The 25,356-nt window shown below is 35.0% G+C and overlaps 1 protein-coding gene across 3 annotated transcripts in view; it reads right to left on the bottom strand.

Annotated features, from left to right (window-relative positions):
• LOC149074687 (uncharacterized) overlaps window positions 1-25,356 on the bottom strand; it is a 41,250-nt gene that overhangs the window by 3,063 nt on the left and 12,831 nt on the right. The window contains exons 5-12 of one of the 3 annotated variants that reach the window (XM_089245747.1): window positions 22,200-22,353; window positions 20,251-20,398; window positions 18,605-18,759; window positions 15,586-15,620; window positions 9,168-9,212; window positions 7,311-7,348; window positions 6,165-6,353; window positions 3,074-3,184 (exon numbers count right to left, since the gene is read on the bottom strand). In XM_089245747.1, the coding sequence (XP_089101873.1) occupies window positions 3,074-3,184; window positions 6,165-6,353; window positions 7,311-7,348; window positions 9,168-9,212; window positions 15,586-15,620; window positions 18,605-18,759; window positions 20,251-20,398; window positions 22,200-22,353 (875 nt within the window). The remainder of the gene's footprint in view (window positions 1-3,073; window positions 3,185-6,164; window positions 6,354-7,310; window positions 7,349-9,167; window positions 9,213-15,585; window positions 15,621-18,604; window positions 18,760-20,250; window positions 20,399-22,199; window positions 22,354-25,356) is intronic. The other 2 variants (XM_089245748.1, XM_089245749.1) reach the window with 2 other exon arrangements.

Below are 25,356 nucleotides of genomic sequence, written 5' to 3'. Positions count from 1 at the left end.
AAAGAAGAGACTTAACAAAACAAATTTCTCCAGAATTGCTTTATAATGGAGCGTCTTGACCTGTGCTTTGCGGAGCCCCCTTGTACACTTCCCAGGGGTTCTGCAGCCTCTCCCCAGGACAATAAAATAAATTTGTAAATTTGATAAATTAACAAAAGAGGCCCATGAGGCTCTGCCATAGAAATTATAGATTAAAAAGGGCTCAACGAATCAACAAAAATTGTTGAGAACAGCTGCTTTATAACATTTGTGCATAATCTGCGGGCCAAATACAGCCCGCCAAGGGGTTACTTCCCACCTGCGAAAAGTGTTCCAGTAGAAAAGTACTGAAAAACACAGAACAAGCACAACTCTAACAACATAAATACATTATTGCCATACATATACATACACTCACACAAAACACACACAAAGGCTACTTTTGAAATTTAGCAGAAATGCTCATAGGACAAGGGCCATCTTAACGCATGGGCTCACCTGGGGTTGGATACATACAGGTCCTCCATGATAATGAGATCTGATACCATGATTTTTTTTTAATGATTTCAAATTGGAGGGCTGGTATTTTCAGCGTGGAAGGTGTAGGCATCAGGCTATCATTTTGCCTGGGAGCCTATGTTGCTGTTAGAAGTCAATGGGCTTCCAGAAAATTCTGCCTCTCCCCCCCCCCCCAGCTTTGCCTGAAGCTTAAGATGTTGAGACTGCAATAGCATAGAACACCCCCAAGAGAACCCCCACTGAACTCTAGCTCAAGAATCCAGAGATAGACCTTGCTTATAAAATGTTTGTTCACTATAAATGAACTGAATACAGCAACTAGAAATAATCTTCCTTCTAGATGGGGGGGGGGGAGGAGGGAGAATTAGTAAAAAAAAAAGAGAGAGAGAGAGCTAAGGAACACTGAAAGGACAAGATCCTCTAGAGCAGCAGTTCTCAACCTGTGCTCAGCACAGAGCCCTTGGGGCTCTGCTTCCGCTCAAAGAAAATAAAAAAAAATAAAACAGTAAATTTGAAAAAAAATAATTATATTTTTAAATGATAAAATTAAATCAGTAATCTTTGATGAATAAATAAAACAAACAATAGACCTACAGGTTCTCCACAATAAAAAATGTTTACCGAAAAGGGCTTTGCAAGTCTAAAAAAGGTTGAGAACCGCTGCTCTAGAGATCTTTATAAATTATATTATGATAATTATGATTCTATCTCAAACAAATTATAGTCATATAAATACAGACAGACAGACATGACCGCCCAGAGAGACCATCTTGGGATAGTTTGCGTATAATATCGATATAATAGTAAAACACATAAATACAGTAAAACCCCTCTTTTGTGGACACTCATGGGACAAAAACAATTTGTCCGTAAAAGAGGTGTGTTTGCATGAGGGGGTTCCTGTTGAAACAGTTAAATACAGTATTAACAACATTTGAAATGGTTTTTTGTTTGCAAATGAATGAAATTCTGACAATATATGAGATGTTTAAATCATGAAAGTACATAATTTTTTTGCACAGATACAAAATTAAAATTACAAAATAAATATTACATGAAGTTTATATACTGAATTTACATCTTTTGGAAAAAGTGATGGATTGATGTTTGGTTGGTTTTGCTGAGTATTCCAACCCCCCTTCTATTATTGGCTGCATGTGGCCAGCTGTTGGCCTCTTCTCTGGTATATATCCCCCGGCCTGAATATTCTTAGATAATTTTGGCAGTTTTACTCCATTCTCTCTGAACACTTCATCATTGACAGCAGATTCACTGCATAATTTTTTAATAGAATTTCGTAATGCACGCAAAACTGATCCAACCAACCATTTGAAGTCTATGAGTATGAGCTCTTCTGCAGCTTCTCGAGCTTCTTCTCATAGAAGAGTCAGAAACGGGTAAAGTCTTGATTTTTGTTGAAACAAACCAATTGCACGGAATGCGATTGGGTCCTGAAACCAATGAACTATGGAAAGTTCTGTTTTTGGAAATTTATTTTTCCTAGCTTGCTTTCCGTTTTTCAGCCATTTTTCTTGCCGATATTTCTTTTGATTCAAAATGGATTATATCCATGTCCTCCCAACATTGTGTTCATTTTCAAGAATATCAACTCCCATTTGCATTTTTCACTGTGTATTCGATGACCTAATTTTTTTTTTCTCTTCATATGAGCACAACCAGCAAACTGACATCATAGTTGCCAAACATTAACAAAATCTTCAAGCAAAAGTTTTGCTGAAAAGTAGCCAAAAAAGGATGGACTATTTTAACTTGTGATGAGCATCTAGTGAGCATAATTTGAACCAAAATTGCAACAATTGGTTTCCCCATAAAGGGGTTCTAGTCCAATGGTGTCTGTGACTATCTGAGGGTGACTGTTAAGCAGGGGTTCGAAATGCATTATTTAAGTAGGCTTTTTGCTAGGAAATTTTTATTTGGCCATAAAACATGGGTGACAGTTAAGAGGGGTTTTATTGTACATTCATCTCACATATTTGTCAAACATATAAGGCCTACGTTTTTGGTGAATTCAATTTTTATCTATTGTGACTTGCAATGGCCCTTTATTTTTCACCAGTGGCAATTTTTCAGCAATTTTATCACTTGATGGTAAATTTACTCGCCTTTGACAGTTTTGGCTGTAACTAGCAACTTTACTCCTCCGATCTTTTTTGGCTGTAACTATATTTGCCTTTAACAAAAACATGCATCAAATTGTTTTGGCAGTAATTGGCAACTTTACTTGCATTTAACAAATTTTTTGTCATAATTGACGATATCTCATATAGATCTCAATTTCACGTATTTATATGGAGGAAATATAGTCAACTTAGGCATTTACCATGTGTGCGCGTATTAATACTTTACTACCGGAACACCTTTCATAAGCCGGATGGAATTCCTTGGCGGACTGCATTTAGCCCACGGGCTGGAGCTTGTGCACTCCTGTTCTACAATAACAAAAACTTTGTCTTCTGAAAGTTTAAGCTCTGCACAAAATTTTAACAAAACATCTTGAATCACCTCATATACATAAAACAATCACAAACACATATAGATAGAAATGTTCATTTACCTCCCATATCTAACAGTAGCTTCACCAGTAAAGTTTTACCTCCACAAACAGCAAGATGAAGGGGTATCAACCCGTTCTTATCAGCGGCGAATACATTGCAAGCAGGTCCCCCTGCGTTCACACCAGATTCAAAATAGTTGTGATGTGTGTTGATGTGGAAAAAATAGGAAAAAAAAACACATGCATCATATATTTATAAAAGTGACAGAAAAGAAATAGACCTACCCACCCTATGGAACCAACTACGTAGAAAGTTGTAATTGCAATAGTTTGCACAGTAACAGGCGTTATTTAATCTAAACCGATCATTGAATTGATACTAAGAAGATTTAAAAAAAAAACTAACAAAAAGGGTTGATAAATCATACAGCAGTGCCTTGGCTTGCATGATTAACCTGGAAATGTGCTCAATGCAAAGCACTTATATATAAATGTGAACTTCCTCATAAGAAATAGTGATCATGTAACACTCGACAGACAGTGCATATATGTAAATTCTTTCAGACTAATCCTCATCTGGTTGGTTTCGTATAGCTAAGCTTTGCTCTTGGCCTACCTACATTAAAGACATCACTTATTTAAGTCAGAATTTATTAAAACATTTTCTTGCAAAAAAATACTTGTTAAACAAGTTACTTGAAATCCAAAAAGGATTAACTGCAATAGTTCTCAAAGTGTGCACCACGGCCTGCTGGCAACATTGATGTGTTTCAGTTCTCAGTGCTGCTTTGAACTGGTTCATTTATGAATGCAGACTATCTACCAGACTATTCTGTGAAACTGCAGATGAACTATGACTAGGGCAAGGGAGTTGTGGGTCACAAAAGTTTGAGAAGCACTGTTTTACTGTAATTTAATTCGCAAGAAACTAGCAAGAACTGAGAACCAATTGTTTTTGACCCCTAAAGTATACCAGGGAAATACCAGACAATAAAGTTTGGTTAGGACACCCACCAAAGAGAAAGAAAATTTACTGTATTCCCCTGCATTAGCCGGCAAACATCAAGGGGGACCAACATGCCAGGAATAACCGTATTTAAAATTCCCATATTAATAATAAAATACCTGTATTTCAAGAATCAGTTGCATTGCCTGATTGGATCCATTCTCTGCATTCTAGGACCTTTTGTGTTTTATAAACTACATTGTGAATAACTCGAATTACACGTTTATTTTATCTATCATTAATCTTGGTTTATTGCAAATGTCGGGTACTAATCATATTTATTCCCGTACATTAGATGAGCTAAATGGAAAAATTAGTGTAGAGTGAGAGGTATTTTCGTATTATTTGATCAAGTGTTTAGGATTTGAATACGTGATGCAAAAAATTTAAGAAATGAATTGCAAAACATAATGTGAGTGTTCTAATACAAAAGTGACGGCATATTTTTTCAATCTCTGAACATGAAAAGAAACGTACAAAAAAAATGTGATTCCCCTTACTCATGGCAAAAAGTTTCTAATTACTCATCTTAATCACTATTTTTTTGTGAAAGAATACCTTTAGTTCTGCTTATGGTCTGTCTTTATGATTGCATGTCATGATCACAGCGGATTGGTAATTTCAACTACTGTGAATGTAGGCTAATTTGCATGACATGTATCCCCTCTGGAGATTATGTTAACAAAGTTGTCCGCCTGGGCTGGAAACAAACCGGTTCTCTCTTGTATAAGTAATGTGTTCAATCAATGTTTTTCTTGACGTGAAATCCAGTTTCTTATCTAGAATGAGTTAGTTGTTTGAACAATTATGCTAAGGCACTCTAATTGTTGCCAGCCAGCCCGAGTCATTTTAAAAATGTAAATACGAATCTTATCTTCAAAGTTCATTACAGAGACATGGCCTGGATATAACAAGGTCCGTGAAAAGTCTAAGGCATGATGATTATCACAATAGTTGTGATACACGATATGACGACTTTGATGGGGGAATTATTGATGTAGTTTAACTTTGCGCTTGCTGCTGGACGTTTCTATCATCATGATTTCTGACCAGATTTTTGTAAATTGTATTGCCAACTTAGATCTTGGATGTTAGTTCAACTCAAGTAAAAGATTGCTCTTCTATTGATTCGTCTGTTGTGTGATGGCATTGCCAATGATTCTAGTTGGGAACAATCAAAATGTGCCATAATGACTACCCAGGACAAAATATTGTTGTGAAAGGTAAAATGATGGACCTTAGTGAGAGAAATCTGCTTTCTTGCTCAGAAATGTTTTTGATAAATTTTGTTAAACAATGCATACACGAACTTGAAAGAAATTATTTCATTTCACTTTGTTATCTGTTGATATGGAATACATAAAAAAATACCAGGAATGCAATCAACATTGCAGCTGGTAATCATCGAGTTATAGCGATAAATGAATGCTCAATTTCCATTACGGTTATAAAATTCCCAGAGAAAACATGTTTGCTACAGTGAAAACTATAATTTTATTCCAATTCACATATTTATTGAGTATTTAATCCTTTAAGCAGTTCTCAAAATTTTACTGATCTGCATTATAACTGCCACAGTAGAAATCTCTAAGCCCTCTAGAAATAGCCATCTATTTTGAAAAAGAATATTTTTTTCCCGATCACGAGCTGACAAATTCTCACCCCCCCCCCCCCAAACAGAAAATAATAAAAGAAAAGCAGGAAGAGAAAAAATAATTTTCTGTTATATTTATACTGCACGCTCCATACTACTTTGTAGCGGGGGAAAAAAAAACAGTCTCTTTCCTTCTGTTATCAGACTTTGAACAAAAGCTGACTCAGCCTACTGGTAGTTTATTGACAGAATGGGGGGAAAGGAGGAAAACATGTTATCAGGAGAAGAAAACATCTCTAATTTGGGCTCAGGGATTGCTGTTTTGAGAGTTTTAAGAACCCGAGATACCTTGGGATTACTGCTGTAATAGTTAATAAACATTGAGATTGGTCTTAATGCATATGATCCTTATTGAACCTTGCTTTTCCTGGTATGCCTGGAATAGACCAGACCCCCCACATTCAAAAAGCTGGTGTGTCTCGATTTTTAAGGCATGCTGGCTAATGCGGGGGAATATGGTATAATTACGAATAACAAATAAAGTAAGGCACCTTTTTTTTCAGACTGAAGCAACAATGATACACAAATGAAATCATTTTTATAGCAAGCCTCGTGAAGGGGTGTCCAGCCATTTTTATCAGTAGCATTGACCAACCGATACAAGTCGGGATGTTTTTCCAGAGAAACCAACATTTTCCCAACCAAGCCTGCCGCAGCCATCGTATGCAACTGTGTTTTACCTGACAAAAACATGGCAAAGAAAAAGGTTTGACCATAGTAGTACATTGACGAGAAGGAGCATCGGTGTGTATACAACACAACTCATATTAAGTTACATTAACGAAAAAAATGGTAATACAATAGCTGTATTGGTAGAGGTGGTAGTGCATCAGGCCGTGAACCTGAAGACCTGGGTTTGAATCCACCTCGTTGAAGTTATCAATTTTCAGGTTGTGGTGTTGCAGGGAATTTTTCTCAAATAAGGTTGTTAATAAATATAATAGCTTACCCCTGGGGGTAGTAAATTCTTATTTAAATTACATGATTGACACGTTTAAAAAGAAATATTATAAACATGTTGGGGTTAAATCAAGAAGCTATCCATACTTACAACCATAAATATTCTTTACGGGCATTGTATATTTTATCATGTATATATATATATATATACATATTGTTTTTAGGTTTCGTAATTGCATTTTTAATTGGCTTGCTGTATTTTAGAAATATGACATCCATATTTGTTAACGGCATCTTTTCCTCAGCCACCACATTGGGTATTTTGCCTGTTATGGCCTTGCATTTGCATATAAAATTTGAAACCTCTTTACATAAGATTACAATATGTTATTTCTGATTACAACAATTTGAATTTGTAGATTTCACCACAAGTTTTTTTTATCATGAAATAAATTATGACCCTATTAAAAAAACAACCTTTTGTTCAAATAATCAAGCAGGAAGTGGTTTCAAAACTTCATGTAAAAATGAGGAATCTTAGAACGACATATTGGGACTGACCCTCAGTACAAGTATAGCCAGATAAGAAAGGTTCTGCTGTTCTAGCCTACAAATACTCAGCAATGCTGTATACAATAAGAAATTGCAATAAAAGAGAAATATTTCACGTAAAATACTTGATAGAGTAATCACAGAAAAAAAATAAATAGACAAATTTAAATTGGAATTCATATTACCATGGGAAGACCTATTGATAATGATTTTATTCTTCATCCTGAAATGAAATATTTGATTAGCAATTTTTCTTTTCTCATAATATTGAGTATTTTCATAAAAAAAAATTATAAATGTGGCACGTGATTCAAAAATTCATTACATTGCGATAACAATAAATGATTATCCCTATCTGACCATGACATATTCAGACCTGCACACCTTCAGACAGTTAAAATTCTGCAACTTTCTTACAAAAATCTGGCGATTTACTCAAAAATCCAGCAAACATACTTTTGAATGTTTGAAATTTCTTATGGGCATAATGAGTACATTGTACCTAAGGTGACCATATTACCCAAATTTTACGAAACTTCTATATTTTTTGTTATTATTGGGTGTCAGACTATTCTGTATTCTAAAGAAACGCTCAGTTTTTTTATTTTTATTTATCACAAAAAAAAAAAAAAAAAAACACCACAGGTAATGCATATTCAAGGAGCCAACAATGATGATGGCTCTTATTGGATGTTAGTGAAAAGTAATAATTGAATACTTAATATTGGAATGAGAGAAAAAGTGTATGAAAGAAAAAGATTAATTAAACTTGCCAACCCTTATCACAAACCAGGGTTGGCAAGTTTTTGCCATATTGGTAAAAACCCATCGCGGCAAAAATAGTTTATGCCATATTTTTTTTGGCCAGCGGCAAAAATTAAAGGAATTCAAAATTTGAACTTTTAATTTCAGGAAGCATATAAGTTCTGAGAATCTTAACTTACTTCACAAAGGCGAAATATTTTAAACTATTTTTTTTTTGTACTTCTGGAATCAGCTGTTTTCCCTTTCAATTAGACAAAAGGGTTGAATAAAAACCATTTTGCCAAGCAAATGGCTTGTAAAAAAAACTCAAATGCAATATATTTCTCTTCATTATGTTGATTCTCTTTATGTTGATGGCAATAATTGAAAATCAGCAATATGAATTCATAATTCATAAGCCCTATGATTTTTGAGAAATCTGGCATTGCCTAGATCCAGAAAGTTAGCAGCACTGCATGTTATACATTCAGTTTACAATGCCAAAGTCAATGTTTACTGAATTAGAGGTCTCACAGTTCACAGGTGACAATCTTAAATTAGTGAACTTGCAAGACATACAAGGGTTTGGACAACTGGCTTATGCGAAGATAAATTTTCTCTCCACAATTCATTTTTGCATAAACCTGTTGTCTAAACTCTTACATGCATAAGGGCATCATGGAATGACATCATGTACGTCAATGTCAGTATGTATATGAGCTATTCAAATTTAGTCAGACATGTTACCAGTCTATCTGCTGAAGCAACCATTGGAAAAGTGTCAGCCTTGACGGGAACCCCCAGGTCAGTGAGATTTAATAACTGGTTTCGAACTTCTTTCTTTTTTCTCATTGTGTCAGATTGTATGTAAAGATTTAAAATTAAAAAAACAACAACCTATATTTGTTATTTTTGTTGTTTTTTGAGCTTTGATTGCTGACAAAATTGTTTTCATCTCTACTAAAATTAATCCCTTACCTGTGTCACTGGAATCTGATTCCGGGAACTGAAACATGCGATATTTGTGATAAGGCAAGTATGTGACAAGGAAACTATTGTTTATCTTCCAAGACAGAATCGAGTACATTTAACCATTTTATTAATATGATGGATAAAATTGAGCAGGAAAAGTTAGATTTACTATTTTTTAGAGAAAAAAAATTGCCACAGTTAAAAAAAACAGACACATGGGGGAAACTGAATGTAATCATAAACATAACCATAAAGACTAGATGGTTTTTTAAATCAAAAAATTGTAATTTCCATGAAGAAAATGTGCTTGCTGACATCAAATTTACCTGTTAGACGGTCGGCATTCAAAATCATCATCATCGTACGGGAATCTGAAAGCATTAAAGGATCGAAGCTCATTACTCGCATAAACAACAAAGCTCTTTTCCTAACAGTTCAATGTTTGTAAAAATTTTGTGGTGTTTAAAGATTAAACTAGAAAGCTCACATAACAGAATTGAAAAAAAAAAAAGCTACTATATTAACTATAAATTTGTGTGTATCAATGTGAAACCTACATTTCTAAATATCAAAATTCTATAATCACATTCGTATTAAAATTTTCTAGTTTATTTGTCCAACTACGACACTTTACAACTACGTTATTAGTTTTATGGCTTCACATGACAAAGAGCAAGAATTTTCATGTCAGCAACTGCACTGCATTGGCCAGCTCAGCCATTGTGATTCCTCAACGTTAAAGGGTAAATGAAAGTTTTTTTTAATGTGCCACTACCAATGGACAGTCCCACATCAATAAAAATAGTGAAAAACCTGTCTAAGATGTACCACTGTATGAGACAGAAACCTGTTTTAAACAAAAAAAAAAAAAAAAGTCTGTTCAATGATTAGTGTGATAATTTCCACCTTTATAAAATAGAAATTTGTCCAAAACGGAATATTATTTCATTCTCTTGACCTTGAGCCTGAATTTTCAGTGCAGCCATCTATTTTTTGAAACTATGAATGAAGTTTAATGACTGAATATTTTTACCATTATAATCTGTCTTACATATTTTGAAGTTAAAATGCTAAATGCTTGAATTTTCATATTATGTAAAAATGATGTTGAAGGTCTGTCTGCTCTCTGCAGAGAGACGTTTTCAAATAGAAGACTGGCTTGCATTCACACTTCAAAGTTAGAAAACCACAGAAAACCCAACTTCAGCCTACCATCAATGTACCACCCACAGAGTTCAAACCTGGGTTCCCAAAATGAAAGTCCAGCATGATGCCCATATGACTGTATAGCGGCACACAAAATGCAATCAGAAACAATGTAATACAGTCGATGCTTGTTATTATAAACCTCCCAAATTTTTTCCTATTCCTGCTATGTTATTTTTCATCCAATATAACGACTGGTAAATATAATTTAATCTACTGCAATGACCAAACTCAACTCAGCATTCTGTTTTTTGCAAAGAAATGGATAAAATCATTATTATGAGAATCAATTAAATTGGCTGAGAGCATACTATGATTATTAAATCTAGTTTTTCCCTGCATGCAAGGAACACACTAGAGAACCCAACATTAAAAAATCTGGAGTCCCAAGTTTGGCAGAATACCGGCTAATGGCACGAGATCTCAAATTGCAAGTTATGGTGAAAGTTGACTAGAAATTTATGTCAAAAGCCAAAATAGCCTAAATTGAACTGAATATTCTAAGGAGTATAGTCGGACCCGTGTATTTTTTTCTTCATTGGAATTTTTTTTTTTGCAAAACTCAGCAATCGTCATTCACGTATTGTATTTAAAAAATTAGTTTTGCGTGTTTGGCTCATTTTTCTAGTGCTACTGATGCTTTGGAAAGACAAAAGTGAAAACTCTACAAGAAAAATTGGATATATTGACTATGCTTAGCAAAAGTAAGTCAATTGCTGCTGTGGCCAGCCATTACGGAATCAACATATGTATGGATATATCAAGAAAAAGGAATCTGAAATTTGATTAGACATGGCTATAGCTGCACCTGTAGCAGCAAGCATCACCTATGAATGAATAAACCTATGGACTTACAGGATCCATGTGTTTCTCGTACAGAAAATGCTGTTCATTTTCTGGGTACAAGATTGCTACAATTACTATACCAATTGATTGTATGTCATATTATAACGGAAAAGGCAAAAAAAATGTTACTCTTCCATAAAGGGTTGGTGAAATGTCTATTTTATCAGAACTTTATGCAAGTAAATGTTGAATTCATAGGTTTAAGAAACTATTCAGATTACGCAATGTAAAAATAACTGGTGATCAAGCCTCTGCCGATCAGGTGGCAGCTAGAAAATTTCCAAAGACTTCACAAAAAATTATTGAAGAGAAGAGTTACACACTTCAGCAGGTGTTTAAGGCGACTGCCTACGTTGAAACGGCCATTTTTTTCAAAATTTGCGAATTTTTTTTATTTGCTCATTTGAAAGTATATTTATTCAGGAATCTAAAAATGGTTTGTTTTTGTTCCTACGTTAATTAGAACCGAAGTTATAGCTCATTTAGTTAACCGGAAGTGATAATTTCCAGCACCGGAAGTACTATTTAAAGGGCCTAAAATATGTAAACAATGACGTTTCTGTTGTAATAAATACTTATTTTGCATAGAAATACCCTTGAATCACATATTTTTTACTTATGGATTAGTTAGAAATATTTCTGTGTAATGTTTATAAATAAATATTAATGTTAAATTCACATAATCAGGCGAGTGGCAACAAAATCGAAAACACTGTTTGTTTACATTCTAGTTGCACGTTGTATACCAAACAACTGTTATTTTAACTTGTATTTCTTCGAATTTTTGGTTTTGAAGTTCTATATAATTTTTTGTAACGCTTTTTTGAACATTCACGATGCCGAAGGTACGTGCAAAGAGGAGCAAAAAACGTTCATTTTGTGGAAACCGTCATACGAAAGCTGTCTCCCCTGATTCTAACATTGCCTCCGTTGACACACCTATTATGACTGCTAGTTCATCGAAATTGAACATTTATACTGATAAAAAGAAAGCCACATCTCCACAGTGTGGAGAGTTGAAGGGAAATAGAATATTTGATATTTCTATATTAGTATCTGTGTTTTCTGTTCTTTGCTGCCCAATGTGTTACGAGACTGGTATGAAACTGAACGAAGATTCAAGATTCGGACTGTGCTCGAACTTCGCCTTATCTTGTAAATGTGGGTATTCGAAAGCATTTGCCTCAACTGGAAAAAATAGCAGCAGCAAAAATGTTATAAATTCATTAGTGGTCCTTGGATTGAGACTTATTGGCAAAGGCTACACTGCTGGTAGAAAGTTCCTGGTAACTTTGAATTTACCTTTTCTTTCAAAAAATGCATTCAGGGACCGTGAACTATTGTTACAAAAAGCTGTTCGTTCTGCTACTGAGCAAAATATGAAAGAGGCTGCTAATGAGATAAGAGCACTGAAGGAAGTTGGACAAGAAAAAATACCAAGTTGTGGTGTGTCTGTCGACGGTTCCTGGCAGCGACGTGGTCATACATCTCTAAATGGTTGTGTGTCTGCTATTTCTATTGATTCTGGAAAGATATTAGATTTGGAAGTGATGTCGCAGTACTGCAGAATTTGTAGGGGAAAATCTTTAAAAACAGTTCATGTGTGTTCCAACCACAAGGGCTCGTCTGCAAGTATGGAAGTAGTTGGAGCATATAGAATTTTCGAAAGATCAATTCTAAAGCGGGAACTAAAATATGCAGAATATTATGGGGATGGTGACTCCAAGGCATATATGAATGTAAAGGACATCTATGGCAGAAATAGTGTCACTAAACTGGAATGCATTGGCCATGTTCAGAAGAGGGTTGGTGCGCGTTTGAGGAAACTCAAGAAAACCACGAAAGGACTGAGTGGTAAAGGGAAATTAACCGATAAACTTATAGATAAACTCCAAAATTACTATGGCATTGCTATTCGTAGCAATGTGGGAAATTTAAAAAATATGCAGTCTGCCGTCATAGCTGCATTTTTTCATTGTTGCTCCAGTGATAAAAAGAACATGCATGGACAATGTCCAAGAGGTCCCGACAGTTGGTGTAAGCATCAGAAAGCTGCACATGAAGGACATAAAATTACTGATAAATCTCCTGGTCTCTCTAGTGACATCATAAATGTAATAAAGCCAACATACATGAGTCTCTGTGCACAATCCCTGCTTTCAAAGTGCTTGCACGGCATGACACAGAACTCCAACGAAAGCTTCAACAGTGTGATTTGGACGATTTTGCCTAAGGGCACTTTTGTCGAACTACAAACAATGCTGCTGGGGACCAATATTGCAGTTCTGCTTTTCAATTCTGGTTATGTGGGCATATTGCCGGTTCTTAAAAACCTAGGAATCCCAATCGATGAAGAACTAGCATCTACTTATTCTGGGTTGGATGAAGAGCGGGTGAAGTGTTCGAGATACCATGCAACGCCAATGGCAAAAATGGCCAGAAGAAAAAAAAGAGGAGCAAGAAAGTCGAAGTTGGAGAAATTTGAAGCAAAGGAAGGTCTGACGTACAAATGTGGAGAATTCTGAATGTTTACAGTGTATGAGAAACCTTTTTTTTTTCAAATGAAATCTTTAAATGCGTTTTCTGAGAAACTGCGATTTACGTTATTCTTGCCAGCGGAAAACATGATATCTCCAAAACTTTACAAGATATCAATATGAATTTTTTCTAGTGGGTTCTATATGAGCCTGACTGTGCAATGAACTAGGATCTAAGCAATATCTTTGAAACTTTTTGATTTACATCATTTTGAATTCAAAATATCAAGTTTTTTAAACGAAAAATGTGTATTTTTTCACGTAAACAACCATATCTCAAAAAGTTTTCATAGTACTCCAAAACTTCTAGTTCATTGCACAGAACAATACCATAGCAACATTCTGTGTGAAAAACAAGTTTATATAAGCAGTAGTATTTCATGTACCATGTTTAGCGTAAACACTGAAATTATGCTAATTTTAGGCATATAATTAGCAATATAAATTTTTCTTGCCAAAATATTCATGAAAAAACATTTATTTTCTTAATTTCATTCCATATTCAAACTAAAAACATATGCATTTCATCCAAAATGACATTTTTAAAAAAAAAGTACCCCGCACGTAGTCAGTCGCCTTAATGCTGACAAAACTACACTATTGTGGAAAAAAAATGCAGCAAAGAACATTTATCGTCCAAGGAGAAAAGCGACCCCCCTGGTTTTAAGGCCAGTAAAGATAGACTTACTATGTTGTTTTGCAAAATATGTACAGGTACATGATGAAGCCCACTACCATTTTCGAATCGACAAATCCACGAACATAGGAGGAAAAAGATAAGTCAGAGCTCCCACATTATTTTGATGATGAGCAATACTTGGACTATGAACTTGAACTACTGTCACTTTTTCCGGATTGGTTTAAACGGTGTTTCATTCCGGAAGTCAGGAGGTACATTGAAGACATGCCATTCAAATTTCTTTTGAGATACCGGATCATGCTCCTGGACACCCAGATGTCACTGAGTTCAAAGTTGATGGTGTGGAAGTCATTTATGTTGCTTCGTAAAACAACATCTATCATTCAGCCCCCTTTGATAGGGAGAGGGGGTGTAATGCGAGCATTCAAGGCTCACTATACCACCTCATTCAATGTAGATGATTGTACACTCAATAGAACAAGATGCAAATGTAGAAAATGTCTTGGAAGTATAGGAGAATTACACTATCACTAATGTCATTACTGTCATCACTAGAACAGTGACAGCTCGCTCTTAAGAGAGAAACGGTCAACTCGGATTGGATTAACCTTCGGCCACAATGTGCACTCCAGGACACAACCATTTCTACACAGCCAACTGAGAAGAGATTATAAAAGATATTGTCACATTAGTGAAACAGGTGGGTGGAGAAGGGTTCAATGATATGGATGTAGAAGTCAAACAGCTAATTAACAGCAGTTCAGAGGTATTGACTGAGGAAGACTTAATGCAGCTGACTGCTCCTGAAACTGAAGCAGTACCAGATGAAGAATTTCAAGACAAAAAGTGGAAGATAAGCTCACCATGAATAACATAGCGGAAGGGCTTTGCAAGTTAATATTAGCAATAGATTATTTTTTTGACATAGATTCCTCTATGGTACGTTCTTCACATGTAGAAAAATTGGTAAAGGAAGCCTTGTCAATATACTTGATGATATGAAGAAGAAACAGCAAACAGAAATCACAATGTTCTTTCAGAAAATATTGCCAACAGTCACTCTGCACCCTCTTTTACATTCAATTCTACCTCTGCGGCACTTCACTCTTCTCATGATGTTCAATAAATTAGATATACAAGAAACTATGGTTTTGGTTATTCACGGCCATCCCCAGAACATTACCCCCCCCCCCGCGAATACGGGGAGGGGGGGGGGCGACTGTACTTTGTTCACCACAATTAAAAACTGATTCAATTATTAAAGCAAGAGTTGGAGTTTCCTTCTTCACATAGTCAATCACAGGAAGTGAAATTCCAATAGTAGGAAAAAGCAGAGTGAAGCTAAATTTTATGATTTTTTGAACACGTTCCATATAATGACCTCCCAATATAACATCCGTTTTCCATGGAATGAAGGATGGGGTTATTATATCGAGCTTCGACTGTATGAACAAATTAGTGCAAAACATAACTCAGAATAAAATAGCAATAAACAGCAGCAACCAATATACTCACAATGTTTCTGGACTAATAAACATGTAATTGAAAACCTGAAAAAATTTAATATTGTTAATAATCAATTTCTCCTCCTTCAAATTTATAGATAATAAACAATAATAAATTTCAATTGGATTGCTTGAAATTCATATGTTATGGCCAATATTTAAAGTCTAGGCTCTTTGTGAAATGACAACTTTGTAAATGTATGAAGTCTAGCCAGATTTCGGACTTTGACTGTAACATATACATATATTTCATATTTCTCATTGATTAAGTAGTGTATCTGTTATGCTCAGTGTGATAAATTGGTTATAATGCATAATAGTCAATCTCCTTGGTAAGTTTGATAAATTTATCACTTTTACCAGCAATTATGCATAATACTCAAATATCTTTGATAAATTTAATGAATGTTAAAAAAAATTATCACTTTTACTAGTGATTATAGGTAATACCCAAAGTACCTGGGTAAATTATTACCCTGGTAAATTACATAAATACATGAAATTTATCACTTTTACCAGCGATTGATTAGACATAATACCTTTAGTACGAGGATGAGTCATTAAGTGAGTCACAAACTGATATATATCTTTGGGGGGAGGGGGGGTAACAAATACTTTCAAAGAATGTTAATAGACAGCATCATCCAGCTTTATGATATTCATTTCATATCAACTTGTAGAATTAGCACACATGCATAATTCAGTTTCAAAATGGCGATTGTGCTCAATTATTGTATGATAGAGAAGCAGCATGCTATTGTCCAATTTTTTTGGGAAAAAGGACTCAATGCAAAAAAAATTCACAAAGAAATGTTTCCGGTTTATGAAAAGTGAAGTGCTTATCACATAAAGCAGTGCACAATTGGACAAGAAATTTTCTCAAGGTCACTCAAAAATTTGTGGCAATGATCGAAGCTACTACTACTACTAAACCATACATGCACCTCGTCCATATTCCTCTGCGGAACCTCTAACGAATTGGTACATGCGGGAATGTGTGTGTACGTGTAGTGAAACCTGACGTGAAGTTTGTTTCTGTGTAATGCTTGTTATGTGTCGTGCTGCCATCTACCACCAGTTTTTCTAACTGTGAGTGAAGTGTAATGATTGAATAATTTATCATTGTAGGCGTGTTGCTCTCTGTGGCGAGACTTTTTAATGGGGAGATCGGCTTGCATTTGTGCCTCGAAGTTGGGAAATACAGGAAACCAACTTCAGCCGACCACCACTGCGGTGACGGTGGGGTTCGAACCCAATGATCGAAGCTGGCGTCCCATTTCGATTGATTGAGAGACAGAACCAACAGTGCAACAGGTGGAGGAATTGATTCGATCTCGCCTAACAGAGGGGAGACAATTCAAAAATTTGATTGGAAACTCCTTCAACATCTACCTTACAGCCCCAACTTAGCTCCAAGCGATTTTCATTCGTTTAGTCCACTAAAAAATCATCTTGGAGTTAAACACTTTACAGATGATGATGTTCAAAATGAAGTCCTAATTTGGCTGAGACAGCAACCCAAAGAATTTTATGCAGCTGGTATTGAGACACTGATAAAATTATGGGATAAGTGCATAAATATTGTTGGAGATTGTGTGTTGAGAAATAAAAATAGCTTTGAAGTGATTATCTCTGCAAGTTATTTTTTAATTACCTTTTGTGACTTACTTAATGATTCTCCTATGCAATTGGTGAATTTGATAAGTATGAAAAAATTTCCCATTGAGTCCCAGTGGTGTGTTTGGTTTTGCAAGTACAGTCGGACCCTGATATAACGAACTATATTTAATGAATTTCACGATTTAATGGTTTTTTTTTTTTTTTCAAATGCTGTCCCTATATGAATCTGTTGAATGAGAACTTGTAAAAATTCATTACATCAAAGAATTTGTTAACTGGAAGTTTATTATATCAAGGTCCGATTGTACAATTTGTAAAATAGGAGTTTGTTATATTTGGGGGAAGGGTCTGATTCTATATGCACAAAAATGAGTAGAAATTGGCTAAATCAAAGAATTAGTTAAATGAGTTTTTATATTGAGGTCATTGATCATTTTTTTGTTGTACCACGGTCATTTTCTGCACATGAGGGCTAATTAGATTGGGACCTACAATTTATTGCCGATTCAGAATGGCAGACTTGTTTTTATACTTGTCGAGAGGTTGTTGTGCTAACCCCTCAAAGGGGGACTCCCTGCGGTAGCAATTTTTTCTGTGGTCATGCCGCCGTTTCTGTTATACCCCTGTGTCAGGAAAGTTTTCTAACATGGACTAATTGGGTATCAAACTCGAATATTTCTAAACATTCTTTGGTACTTTAGGCGAGTACCTTATCCACCTGGGCTACCGTGCCCTTTTATATTGAGCTACAATATTAAAATTAGCTAACTACGAGTTTGTAATATCAGGGTACAAAATCATAAAATTTGTTAAATGAGAGAATTATATTGGGGTGCCCCCCGATCATAAACTTTGTTAAATGGCAGTTTGTTAACACTGCATTGCAGGTCAGATTTCAGAATTTGTCAAACAGAAGTTATTTTGGAAAATTAGTTAACAGGGGATGTGCAGAGAAATTTTTTAAATCAGAGTTTATTATATCCGATTCAGAGTAGGTCATAAGTATAGTCTTCTAAATAATAAATCTTATCATGGCAATGGGACCAATTTATCATCTTTACCAATACAAAATAGTGCATAAATAAATAGTGCGCAAAATAATGCATAACAACTGGCACATTTGATGAAATTTGTATGATTTATCTTGTTTACCAACACTTTGGTATTACTCATAACCGACAATAAAAAGTGATAAATTTAAGGAAATTTATCAAACTTACCAAAATAGTGTGCAATTATTCATATAATAACCAGTTACTATGAATAACAACCAGATTCATCACATTTACATTAACATATCAAACACATTAGATTACTTGTTGAATCTGGAAAGAATATTGTAATTTAAAACACTGCATTGCAGCATAATTGAGCAGCCTGCAGGTATTCGCTATCCAAGTGCAACTTACAATTTTTCTCAATGTCAAGGGTTCTCTACGTATGTCGGCATTCCAAGATTTACAGCACATCCCGGTCAAAAAGCTTTCACAAACTGCTATCCTGAACCACATGATTTCAATGCTGTCGATAAACATCATCAGATTTTCTGTATTTTGCTGGATATCTGTGATGTGCAATAATAAGGAAAAAAAGAACTAAAAACTTCTGATGCATGTATCATCTAGAATTTTAACAGGCGTGTCATAAATTATATTATTCCAGAATGAATGAATTATGAAATTTTGGTTTACAACTGATTTGCAAGATGAGCATAAATTTTTAACCAATTTTGACTTCATATACAAGCAATGTCTCACAAGACAAGCAAGTCTTGATGAGTTAAGAGGCCAAGCTCTCAAGCATTTTTCGGAGTTCCTTTTTTTATTATTTTAATAAAAGGCCAAATTGAAAAATATGTTGTATTCATTTGTGTATTAACGAAGCCCTTGTTTAATTTGGGTCCATTCATTAAGATTCCACTGACTATGGTTGACTATGAGAGTGACATTCGAGCAAGACCGCAACTAGGGTGGGGCACAAACTTCCCAGGGTAGCTAATTTTAGGTTGAAACAAAAAAAAAAAAACTTTATCAAATAAAATCTTACAGTGGTTGTGGGAGTGGCAAAATCATGTTTTCTCCCCCCAACAAAAAACCTAGTTACAGACCCTGCATTCAAGCACAAGCCCATGAAAGACACGCTTTCTCATTGGATGCTAATGCAAGCAATCCCACAGTTCTTTTGCTATTCTATACCATTCTGGAAATACCCAAGCCTTCATTATAACTTCCATTACTTCATTATAAGTTATAATGAAGGCTATAATTCAATTATAAACAAATTATTACAACAATTTGAAACAAAGCACAACTTGCACTTTCCCTTTGGAAAGGATCGTGGTTGGCAGAAGGGAGATTGTTGTGAAATAAACCATTCAAATTTCCATCGCTTCCAGTGAGAAAATTTGGTAAACCAGTGGCTTTCACAGTGTGCCTCACGGCTTATAAGGGCATTGCCAATCTTTGTCAGGAACGTTGCTGCATACTGGTGATGTTGATATGTTCCTGCTTTCAGTGCTTGGAAGTACAGTTGAATACCGTTATAGCGAAAATCTAGTTTTAACAAACACTTTTCTAATCCATCAGATAAGTCTACATAGAAACAATGCAAAAATCTGGAATTCCTTTATAACAAAGTGATTTCTCCGGTCTCTTGGAGTTCGTTACAATGGGATTCAACTGTAGTTCTTTTATGAATGCAGAGTATCTACTGGACTATTCTGCAAAGCTGCAGATTAGGGCAAGGGAGCCATGGGTCACAAAAGTTTCAGAACCGCTGCAATGAATGAGTGCTTCGGATTACAAGCATGTTCACAAAATGAATTATGTCATAAACCAAAGTTCTATTGTATAAACATTTGTAACTTTTTAGTTATGGTGAATAATTGATCACATGGGCATTTATAAGAACTCTTGTTTATTTCATAAGCCTCTTATTTACCCATAAGCAATCTTCCCTAGGTCAATTAAACTGTTCAAAAAGTTTAGTTAACTTGATATGACCATAATATCTAATGGTGCATCATAATGAAATAACACAAATATAACCAACTTACGTTCAGAGTAGCAAAAACACTGATAAATCTCTCTTAGTGCCGCAGACTGATTGTTGGAGATAGCATCCTCTTCTGTCATGTTTTCATAGATCTTCGTACACTCTGCTGACAGGCACACAAGACTCAAAAGACAATCCAGGTATTCCATCTACATATATGTATGAAAGAAAGTACCACAAATTTTGAAACCTAAGATAACATGGTGGTTCTCAAGAGTGGCATCCATATATAGACAGATTTAGAGTTGGAAAAATTATGGTCTGTTTAAACTTATATTCTAACTATTTTGACACAATTACATGTTATCAAAACGATGATCCTAACCGTAATCAGATCACATCAATCAGTTTGATAGTATAGCCCAGGCCTTGAAAAATTTGGAAAATTAAATATTATAAAATAATTTCAGACATCAAGCACAGATTCCCCCAATGAAATTGATCCAAAATAGTGTATTCTTTGACTTATATGGGACTTAAAAAACCCTTTCCCTGCTAGCAGAAAGGCTGACATAATTTCAGAAAATTTTGTGGTCCAGAGACTTTAATTCAGTTATCAAAAGAGTAAAAAAATATTAGGTGCCAATCTCAATTTTTTAGTCGCCTTGGTGACCTAGCACCAGGGATTTTTCCATCATAGTATAGCCATCATTTTATGCAAACAAAGGCCAATAAGACCCTACAGTTTAGAGTTGATTCAACAACTTTTCTTTCCGACCTTTCTCCGAGAAGTTATGGGAGTAAAATACAGTGTAACAAGTATGGACCCATGGTGGGTGAAAACAGACCATTCCATTTACATAACTGCCATTTAATTGATGTTTCATAATTCTAATTATTAATTATTCACCTATTACTACAATATGTCAATGTCCAGTGTTGGCCCGGAGTCATTAGATGTCATGCTGCATCACTGACAAGCGACGCCTGCCTCATTGTTGTTTATGTTAGAACAACACGGCATTGCAGAGGCTACCGCCATCTGATGGTTCCAGAATGATGGAAAATATTGGCGCCAGTTGCCTGCCATATATAAGGCAGCGGCGAGATAAACTCTTCACGTTTTTACTTCACTCATAGTTGTACTCAGCTGCAGTCTCATCTGATTGACTCTACCTGGGGAGTCAGGATGTCTTAGCGATGGGATAACTCTGAGATCCTCTGCATTCCTGAGTTCTAATCAAGGCTTTTTCTTTGCATAAGGCTTCCTGAGGTAAAGGAACAGTAGGAAAAAATTCATGAGCTGACGTTGGGCACCCAGATGCAAACAAATGACTCCCAGCGATGGAAAAATGGACTAGTAACTTGTGGCAATATTAATCTTCTGACTTGTGGTGATATAATTATTTATCATTTTAAATGTTACACACTCCAGAAATTAAATGAACGATTTTGAGTTCCATTCTCGAATTTTGTTGTGTTCAAAGTGTCTCATGGTGCTCATTCATGATTCTAGAGATGTTATATTTGATTTGTTACAGCAGCAGACTGGAGTTGATGAAACTTGGGAAAAGGTAATTCTACTATGGTTTGTTTCATGTGTATTAACTGGAATTACTACAAGTAAACTGTATATGCAACCCATAAGCCTTTTTCTGGAGAATTTCTAACAAATTCTTAAAATGCACAAAACACACTGAAACTACCATTATTTAACTGTACGTGCACCTTGTAACATCCTTCTGCAAAATTTCTAATGAAACGTACATGCCAGAATGTGTGTGAGTGTATGTGTGGCCCTACTGTATTTACGTAGTTCTGCTTGTTTCGTGTTTTTGCTGGCACTACCATCAGTCTTCCATGTTTTGAAATAGAGGTAGTAAATACTTGAGTTTTCATGTTATGTAAGTATCAAAGGTCTGACTATTCTTTGCAAACATATTTTTTGAAATGGAGCTTTTCAAAATTGAAACTGAAGGCTCCACAATAATAAAGAAATATCAATTGTACCTGCAAAGGATCAGTAACTTCATGGCAGAAGATTGTGTCAATCTCTTTTATCAGGTGACGAACAATTCTGCTTGAGCAGTTTGGTTCTCTGTCAGCCCACATTAAATTTCGGATCAATTTCGGACACTGTTTTTGCTTCGTTGGAGAACATGAACTGCAAAGATTATTCACATTTTATAATTGGTCAATTCATAAACATATTGGTCAGAAATGTTTTGAAATCAGCTATGAAGTTCTTTGGAATTTATTTTACAATAACAACATTCATCCCAGTTCTATCTCGCCTCACCCATCTGGCGATCATTTCAGTGGTTTTTGAGCAAGCATTCATTTCAAGCCAGAGGTTGCAAACTCAATCTCAGTAACAGACCAGTCACTCTAGATCAGAGGTCTTCAACGTTTCTTGAATCATGAGCACTATCTATACCCATCATCAAATGAAGAGCACCCTTCAAGGGAAGTTTGACATACTTGTGCCTGAAATCGCATTTAATTGCAATCCTTGAATCGAATGGGATTTTTATCGGGCACTATCACTGAGCATCCTAGATGCTTCAAAGAGCAACAGGTTGAAGATGGCTGCCCCAGATGTACAGGGTGGACAAAAAGTCCTGGACACATTTAAAAAAATCAACTGACATAAAAAAAGTGTGTATAGTTTGAACTAAAATACCATATTTGTGTACAAGGAATACCCTTTTACCAAAAATTGTGTCCCAAATATAGGAAGAGTTTCTTATTCTTGGATAGAATTATAGATACAGTAAAAACCTTGATAAGTAATTATTCACATTATCAAAAAATTAAGACGGCTTAAGTGGGGCAAGAACTTAAGCAAAGTGCCGCCAGTTTCAATGTGAAATATTTTGAAAGTCATATAAATTCAAAGCAATATAACATTTTGTTAAAATGCGAATTAAAATCACAATGTTAACAAAATTTAAAGATTACAACCCCCCCCCCCCCGCGGAATTTTAAACTTTTTGAGAGCTTTTATTATTTAACTTATTACAGTAAAATGCACGGTACACTTATGTGATTTTTACTAGTAATTTTTAATTTAGACTAATCAGAGGAACTGTCAGAATAGTTAGCTTTTCGTTACATATAGGCTATATGACTCATGCAGATACCAGGTCTACCTCAAACAGTTCTGAACATTTCAAGAACTTTTGTTTTTTTAGTCTGCAAATGAACTTACTCTGCTTAACTTCCGTTACTTGAATGTTTCGTTCTGTAAATAAGGTTTCATGATCATTAAAGGGAGCCATAGAAATAATGTTCCATCCCCCCCCCCCATCTCAAACTTTTCCATAGCGACGAGTTAACCAAAATTAACGACTAGTAAATAAGTATTTTATAAAGCTGTTATCTATGAAAGCTGGATGGAACCAAAGAAAAACTGTGACTTAACCAGAGTGATGACTTATTAGGGTGACAATTTAATGAGGTTTTACTGTATATATATCTTTTCAACTTTTTTCCAAATTTTAAGTCCAAAATATCAGGGGGGAGGGTTCCTTATATACGCTAAAATATTGTATTTATAATGACCTCCTGGGTTGTTTTTTTTATAAATTAAAAAAAAAAATTCAAACTCCCAGTCACAGATGGTGCTGTATCGCAAAAACTCTACATAATACATAAAATACAATACAAATGGTGCATAATTAATGATGACAATTTGTGTTAAATATAATCACATTTCAATATGATTAACCTTTGCAGCTTTAGCACATCTGAACGGGTGAAAGAATGCTCAAGCTGAAATGTGATAGTTTTATGAAAGCAAATTTTCATAAACATTAATTATGCACTGTTTGTGTCATATTTTATGTGTGTTAGGTTGAATTTTTTGTGACATAGCACCATCTGTGAGTGAAAATTTGAACTTTTTTATTTATCAAAAAAAACTCTTGGACCACGATAAGTATTTTAGTGCAAATTGCATCTTTTCATGTAAATTTGTTGATTTTTTTTAATGTGCCCAGGACTTTTCGCCCAAACTGCATATCACCCAGATGTGAACAGTATTCAAAAACATTTCATGCATACCTAGGGGTAATATTCTTGTGAAGAGGAAAAAAAAAACAGACTTAATTGTTCTGTCCACCTATTTTAATGGCTCATTTTGCAGTACTACTATTTTATGACAAGGTAATTCAACTGGCACCTACAGTTCAGAACTGACAACTATGCTTTATACAAGATTTCAAGCCAGACTTTCAGAGAAATTACACCCAAATCACAGAAGAGAAATCCAGTATCGGAGCATACAACAATGAAACTCTTTTATAATGATGCTCAAGGAACAGGAAAAATCATCATTATAATGGATTTATCATTCTAGAATACGGTTGCGCCTGCTTATAATGAGCCCGCTTTTAGCTAGTCTGGATTCAACGAGCAAATCAATGTATTTTGTTTGGTATAATACTAAATTGTGTAACAATTCTGTCAATTTTAGCAAACAGCTTTTTTACAGTAGTTTAGATTTAATGATTCAAAAGAGAAACCTTGGAAAAATGAATACAAAAATGAGAGAAAATTAAAGTTATGCCAAATTAAAAAATTGCAGGAACCACAAAACCACGAGTTTCTTTCACCGTTCTCATTACACTGAGACAACGCACTTTGACTAGGATTAAGCACTTGACAGCAGATGACTGTCAATCAAATGGTTCAACAAAAATTTAATCACTCCCTTGAGGTTTGCTGTCAATATGCGTGAACAGCAATACAGGGTATGGGCATGAAAAATGAAGATGAGAAACTGACCAATCAGAATTTAAGAAAAAAATATATAGTTCAACTCTTCACCATCATCAGTGGAATATTTCTTTTCCTGTGTGTTGTGCTCTTTTTTTTTGGGGAGGGGGGGAGAAGGGGGAATGCCAAAAGAAAAGTGTCTACAGTCGAAATTAAATACAAATCATAGAGTTACTGGAAAAACGAGAAAAAATGTATATTTTATACTCAGATATTGATACGATGTACTCACCATAAGCGCTTACTTTCTGAAATTTAATTTTGTTTTTTTCAGTTGAAAACACAGATTTAGGGAGTTACCAGATTGGATCAGATTGAGGGGGGCGAAGGAAGGTCTAATCTGAACACATTTATTTCCCCCTTTTTTAAAAATGTGACAAAGGATTAA

This window comes from Pholcus phalangioides, unplaced genomic scaffold (assembly GCF_987345545.1).
Source record: "Pholcus phalangioides strain wild (caught in Gottingen) unplaced genomic scaffold, Ppha-v1.0 ptg000016l_1, whole genome shotgun sequence".
Classification (NCBI taxonomy): domain Eukaryota; kingdom Metazoa; phylum Arthropoda; class Arachnida; order Araneae; family Pholcidae; genus Pholcus; species Pholcus phalangioides.
The sequence above is the reverse complement of the archived record's forward strand: the minus strand, read 5'-3'. Positions and strand labels throughout refer to the sequence as shown.